Source organism: Salvia splendens, chromosome 10 (assembly GCF_004379255.2).
Source record: "Salvia splendens isolate huo1 chromosome 10, SspV2, whole genome shotgun sequence".
Lineage (NCBI taxonomy): Eukaryota > Viridiplantae > Streptophyta > Magnoliopsida > Lamiales > Lamiaceae > Salvia > Salvia splendens.
The window spans coordinates 15,458,236-15,465,219 of record NC_056041.1 but is presented as its reverse complement, the minus strand read 5'-3'; the positions used below and the strand labels follow the sequence as shown (position 1 = coordinate 15,465,219).

Genomic DNA, 6,984 nt, shown 5'->3' with positions numbered 1-6,984 from the left:
ATCGTTGAGATCGTCTACTTGCAGGCATTCCTTGTGGAATCTTGTCATAAAGTCGCTGATTTTTTCGTCGCGACCTTGACGAATGGAAAGCAGCGAGCCGAAGTGATTCGGGCTTCCGCTTTCTGAAAGAACCTCCTGTGGAAGGCATCCATTAGATTCTCGGTAAGATCTGATGCGCCCTGGGGGAGGCTATCGAACCACCTTCTCGCGTTCCCGATGAGCAGCTCGGGAAACAGCTTGCACATGTGGACCTCGTTGAGACCCTGGTTCGCCATGTTATATTGATAGCGCCCCAAGAAATCGTGAGGGTCCACGAGCCCGTCGTAAGTCATCGACGGAGTTCGTAGTTCTGTGGTAGGGGAGTTCGGGTGATGTCGTCCGAGAACGGAGTCTTCAGTGCTCCGTACACGGCGAATCCGATATCTCGTCGGTATGGAGGAGATTGAGTTCTCCTGTGATTCCGGGTACCGAGGAGGAACTGGAATATGTGGGGGACGGGGATTCTTTCTCCTGGGAGATGCGACACTACTGCGGTAGTGACTTTCTTGTGCGGAAGGAGAAGGAGAATCCGCCGTTTTTCGTCTCGGCTGCTTTTGGCTTTTTCGCAGGAAGGTTAAGAATTCCTCCTGCTTCGCCTCCAAAAACTGCTTGACAGCCTCATTCAAATAGGGCTGCTGGGAAGACTCAGTGGGACGATTTTTGGAGCGGCTTGTTCCTTCGCCATGAGAACTGGTGGTGGATTTATCCTAGGCTGTTTTCCAGACCTGTGGGATGGATTGGCTTCCTCCTGGTTCTCACGGGCAGGAATACGGGTACTCTGCGATCTGGTATGCATTTTTTGGGTGGAAAAAATGGATCAAAAATTCGCTTTTATCACAAATTTTGTTCTCTGTCTCCCACAGACGCGCCAGTGATGGATCCGCGAATTATTGATGTTATGAATGCTGGTAAAAGAGAATTACGAACGGAAACAAAACAAAAGAATTTTACGTGGTTCGATTTACTGAGGTAAATCTACGTCCACGGGGAGAAATGGGGGCAGGTTTGTATTGCTTGATCTGGAATTACAGCTTACAACACAGACTTGCTATATGATTTTTCTCTAGAGAGATTCTACCCTTTTTCTATCTGATCTAAGTTCTATTTATACATGAACTAAGGTCGTGGTTTGCAGCCCCACTAACAAGATCGTGGGTGAGCAATAACTGCTCAATAACTGCTTCGTACCACTAAATAGATCGTGGGTATAGCGGAGGTCGTGGAGGCCTTTCATGAGTCCACTAACTCCTAGTTCGGTCGAATGCTGAGACCGAACTGCTGGACTTTACCGATCAGCTCTTGCGATCTGAGAGGAGAGCTTGACTGGTCGGGCTTTACCGAGCTGTAGGCTGAGTCCGAACTCTTTGGTCGTGCCGAACTCTTGGGTGCCGAACAGATACCTTTCTTGGGCTCTGGGCTGATGGGCCGTCACTGTTATTGGCTTGCCATTAGGGTTTAGTTCGTACCCCATCATTAGATTGCAATCAAATTAGTTTCGCAATGTCTGCAATATGAAGTTTGTTTATCACTATGGGCAGCAGCTATTTGATCAGGCCTTTACAAAGTATAGGATATTATATCACACATCTATAAGTTACAAACTCCAAACTGTGCTCTGACCCTTAAAAAATAATCACCAGATGCCAATATAAGTCCACAATATCAACACTGCATCAACCGTTGACGCTGTGTTGACATTTCTGGTGCTACTATTTTGTCATCTGTTGACATTTTCTAACGGTCCAGATCATGGTTTGGAGTTTGTATAAGTGCATGTATATGATGGATCTACCCACACACTACCATCTAACAACAACAATAACAATGGTTGTGCAGTTCTTGTTCAACAAGTTCTCCAGTACGAGAAGTCCACTGGTGACGAACAACGCGTTGAATCTGTCAAGGCCAAGGCTGGGAATATGTAGCCACTCTTGATTGAACACTATTTTTGCATTTCCGACGCAGTTTTGTAGCATCTTGTATTGTGTTAGAATCACATGACGAGAGGCACACAGTTCTGAAACTTGAAATGTTGTATTTTTCTGCCAATTTTGTACTACTACATTTTATCAAATATAGTAGAGTTTGAATTTCTAAAATTTTCTAAAATTTCTAAAATAGTAGTCCGTTAAATACATAGACAAACTACCTCCTTGCATGAAAAATGTCTTGTTTTTTCGTTGTCTCTCTGTAAGACCATTTTTTGTCAATGGAGGTAGTATAACAAATTAACAATACATACTGAATGTATGTCATGCTCTGATCATTTTAACAAATTTATTGGGAAGGTACAATAAATTTAAAAAGATGGAGTACAATTAAACTAGTGATGCTGAAATTGGACCGGTAGATACAGTTGGAGCGGGTCTAAATGGCGATTGGAAAATTTAAAAAAAATCAATTGTTTTGAACATGAATCGAAATCGCAATTTTCTTTGCTGGATAAGCTGCAGATCTAGTTTTTATGGAACCGAAACCAACAATTTTGAACCATTGACATCCCTACTAGTATTTGCAAGGGAATAGTCGTGTTTTTAAGATAGTACCTTTATGTGTGGGAAAATGAATGTAAATACGTGATAATAAATGTTTTTTTTGAAAATATGAAAATATAATTTGAATGCATAAAGCTATTGTATCAAAATGAGATGGTTGCTTTGTCATGGTCATACTAATATTTACGATTCTTATTCGCACCCACCAAAATTATTAAGTTCTATAAACATTTATACAATCAATATTAAAAGACTTGATTTTATTGTCTGAATGGGCTGCCGGTTATCTATGCAATTTGAGGCCCAAATCCACAACTCTTATTAAATCCTACGATTAGGGTTCCGTTCCTCCTCTTTCTTCTCCGTCACATCCATCCTTCAGCTTCCCTGCACTCTGCAATTACCTTACGCCGTCGACATTCGTCAAGTTTTAATCTCTCTCTTGATTACTCTCTAGTATTCCTTTTTGTGAGCTTATACGTATCGCTTTGTGCAGCGCAGGTGAATTGGGAAGATATGGCGGAAGCTGCTGTTGCTCCTCCTGTGAACGATGAAGATAAGATTCAAGCCGGCGTCATGCTCTTCAACCGATGGTCCTATGACGAAGTTGAGGTCATTATTCGTTTAACAATGCGCTCGCTCTTCCTTTAGTTTTTATTGATTTTGCTTCTCAATTTCCATGTTTGTTCTGCTCAATATTATTTTTTATTTTTTTATTTTTGCCTTAGTATACCTATCCTTCTTCTAGTATTACTGTGTTTGATTGTAATGAATGTGTTTGTATGAAGTATTATTGTGTTTCATTGCAATGTATGTATTTGCTTTCTCTGTTTGACTGTAATTATTTATGATTTCATTACGAGTTCAACGATCACACCATTTTTATATTTATGTTGCCAATTTATCTATAAACTAGCTTCAATATGATATCCTTTTCAATTACACAGCTCGTTTCCTTTTGGTAGTTTATTTTGGTTCATTTTTTGAACTCACAGTATGTTTTTAATCTCTTACAGATTAGTGACATCTCTGTGGAAGATTATATCACTGCCACTGCAGCCAAGCACCCAACCTTCATGCCTCACACAGCTGGAAGGTACCAAGCCAGGCGTTTCAGGAAGGCTCAGTGCCCCATTATTGAGAGGCTCACCAACTCCCTCATGATGCACGGCCGCAACAACGGAAAGAAGCTCATGGCTGTTAGGATCATCAAGCATGCCATGGAGATCATCCATTTGTTGACTGACCTGAACCCAATTCAAGTCATTGTTGATGCAGTTATCAACAGGTCTGCTTTTCCCTGATTGTATACATGACTTTTTAAATCTATTTTACACAAAACTAAATATTGTCAATTACTTTTTACCTATAAAAGATTTGTTCTACATTGCTCAGCATATGTGTATTTCTGTCTTTTTGTTTTTGCCTCCTCTGATAATCACTTAAGCTCATTTTTGCACTTGAACTATGTATGCAGCGGGCCAAGGGAAGATGCCACCCGTATTGGGTCAGCTGGTGTGGTGAGAAGACAGGCTGTTGATATCTCTCCGCTGCGCCGTGTCAATCAGGCTATTTACCTGCTGACCACCGGTGCCCGCGAAAGCTCCTTCAGAAATGTCAAGACTATTGCTGAATGCCTTGCCGATGAGCTTATCAATGCTGCCAAAGGCTCTTCGAACAGGTGAAAACATGAATCTCAATCCCATCACCTTTGTATTCTTGACTCAAAAGGTAATATGTGAACCTTGTTGGTGTTTACAGCTATGCTATAAAGAAGAAGGATGAGATTGAGAGAGTTGCAAAGGCAAATCGTTGAGAGTCCAAGATTGAAGTTTTCAGGACAATGCCAATGTCCCTCCTGTTATCATGCATCCAGTCTTTTTGACAATGTAGGAGACTTTCTTTTTGTCAAGCAGCTATGAAATTACAATACATTTGCCTAGAATACATGTAGAACCTGATTTTATTCTCTTTTAATCTTTATTTTCATTAAGAGAATACACCCTGTTGCTTTTATTTCAAGTTATCGCATATTTTTCACTATCTGATCATGTAATATTTGTACTTCTCTGTTGCCAAGCAATTCAACAATTTTTGCTAAAAGGATGGATGTGGATTAACTTTTTGTATGGACAAAATTTGCAAAAACCACTATAAATTATCAAATTTTAAAACCTTTTAACATGATTTGCGTTGCAATTGGTAGTACAACCGAACAACCAACTTGTAAAGAATCAATACATTACATCCCTAGTGACAAATCACACATAGTGGGCAAAATATATACTCCTACTAGTATTCACATTGGTAGTGAATCTACTATTCTTAAAATCACTCCAAATTTTGATCTAATGCTATTTTTTATTTGAATTTATTGAAATTAGAGACATAGTCTATACTCATCTCCGTTCACATTTTATACTAAGAGATCATAATACATAAGTTTAAATATTCAGTTAAATCGGATTAATCAATGTAACATTTTAAATTGGAAAATACAGCACAAATTATGTTCATGTTCTACTCGGTGATAAGGGATTCATAATACATCCTAAATTGGAAAGAATAAAGACGTCAATAATAAATGAAAATGGAAGAATGAATAAAACCTTCAAAATAACAAATTACTAATATTCCAAATAAGAAAATAGAAAAAATAAATGAAGAAATATCTCTAGAGGCACACCTCAACGCTATATCAATCAAGAAAAGTAAACTGGAGAATAATTGGGATCCCATGCACCATCTACATCGATAATACATACTACTCTCTTTTTTTTATTAAGAAAATAAAAAATGAGAAAAAATTCCATGATGGGGTGCGTACTAAACAAGCCCAACAGCAATGACGGCCCATCAGCCCAAAGCCCAAGGAAGAGTATGAGTTCGGGCATTACCCAAGAGTTCGGCCTCAGGCCTACAGCTCGGTAAAAAGCCAACCAATCAAGCTCTGCTCTCAGGTCGCATCAAGCTCTACTCTCAGATCGGCTACCAAAGCGTTCGGTCTCAGTATTCGACCGAACAAAGAGTTCGGCCTCAGCCTACAGCTCGGTAAAAGCCAACTAATCAAGCTCTGCTCTCAGGTCGCATCAAGCTCTACTCTCAGATCGGCAACCAAAGCAGTTCGGTCTCAGTATTCGACCGAACAAGGAGTTAGTGGACCCATACAGGATTTCCACAACATCCAACACAACACCCACTACCACGTGGTGTCAGCTCAGGCCACGATCGTAGGCCATGACCTACGCTACATGCAGGACCTCCATGACCTCCACGACATCCACAACCATCATTAGTGGTGATGCAAGCCACGATCTGATGGTGATGAATGCAGGAAAATGCAGAGTACGACACAGGAATTTACGTGGTTCGATTTACTGAAGTAAATCTACGTCCACGGGAAGAAGGGAGGGCAAGATTGTATTGCTTGATCTGGGATTACAGCTTACAACACAGACTTGCTATATGATATTTTATCTCTAGAGAGCTTAACCCTTTTCTATCTGATCTAAGTTTCTATTTATACATTGAACTAAGATCGTGGCTTGCATCACCACTAATGATGGTTGTGGATGTCGTGGAGGTCATGGAGGTCCTGCATGTAGCGTAGGTCATGGCCTACGATCGTGGCCTGAGCTGACACCACGTGGTAGTGGGTGTGTTGGAAGTTGTGGAAATCCTGTATGGGTCCACTAACTCCTTGTTCGGTCGAATACTGAGACCGAACTGCTGAATTATTGCCGAGCAGTTGCCGATCTGAGAGTAGAGCTTGATGCCGACCTGAGAGCAGAGTTTGATTGGTTGGCTTTTACCGAGCTGTAGGCTGAGGCCGAACTCTTGGGTAATGCCGAACTCATACTCTTCCTTGGGCTTTGGGCTGATGGGCCGTCATTGCTGTTGGGCTTGTTTAGTACGCACCCCATCAATACCCCCCCGAAGGGCGAAGTGAATCACTTCGGCAAAGTGAGTCACTTCGGCATTCTGGATAAAGGCAAGGGGGAGGCTGATGTCAGGGGACGTGCCTTGCATTAAATGCGACAGTAAAATCCGGCCGTTGAATCCTGAAAAGGTGGGATTCGAAAACGGTGCGACGATTTTGAAATCTTCGCCGAATCTGATAAATACCTCCTTTCTTCATCATTGAAGCACTTTTGCGACTGCTTCTTCTGCACTCTCTCTTTTTTGCGAAAATTCTCTCTCCGCTTTCAAGAATTTCTTCAGACTTTCTTCACCTTCAAAAAGTAAGAAAAAATGTCTTCTTCTTCTTCTTCGGAGTCGGGTAGCGGTAGGAGAGGCGGTAAGGGGTCTTCTGGCCGGAAAGAGTCCGGGGAGAAGACCGTAGAGTATTTCCATAGTATTTTGAGTAAGGATACTGTGATATCCCTACCCGAAAATACTTTTTTCCTGGGGGGAAGGCGGTGGTACCTGACGTGATCATAGGGCTGACTCC

General features: G+C 41.4%; 1 protein-coding gene across 2 annotated transcripts; it reads left to right on the top strand.

Annotated features, from left to right (window-relative positions):
- The first annotated feature begins 2,917 nt into the window (after positions 1-2,917).
- LOC121750466 (40S ribosomal protein S5-like) lies at positions 2,918-4,532 on the top strand. 2 transcript variants are annotated; one of them, XM_042145004.1, is made up of 5 exons: positions 2,918-2,962; positions 3,036-3,146; positions 3,551-3,822; positions 4,012-4,215; positions 4,296-4,532. In XM_042145004.1, exons 2-5 carry the CDS (start codon positions 3,051-3,053, stop codon positions 4,348-4,350), a joined length of 627 nt encoding a protein of 208 aa, XP_042000938.1. In that variant the 5' UTR covers positions 2,918-2,962; positions 3,036-3,050; the 3' UTR covers positions 4,351-4,532. The 2 variants fall into 2 exon arrangements, with proteins under 2 accessions (XP_042000938.1, XP_042000937.1); XM_042145003.1 differs by having other exon boundaries at positions 3,031-3,146.
- The last annotated feature ends 2,452 nt before the right edge of the window (positions 4,533-6,984 follow it).

What these genes read in the sequence shown, in the direction of transcription:
- LOC121750466 (XM_042145004.1), top strand. Translation starts at nt 3,051, where the DNA reads ATGGCGGAAGCTGCTGTTGCTCCTCCTGTGAACGATGAAGATAAGATT. An exon ending in GGTCCTATGACGAAGTTGAG is followed by an intron (nt 3,147 to 3,550) that starts GTCATTATTCGT and finishes AATCTCTTACAG; the next exon opens with ATTAGTGACATCTCTGTGGA. An exon ending in GCCAAAGGCTCTTCGAACAG is followed by an intron (nt 4,216 to 4,295) that starts GTGAAAACATGA and finishes TGGTGTTTACAG; the next exon opens with CTATGCTATAAAGAAGAAGG.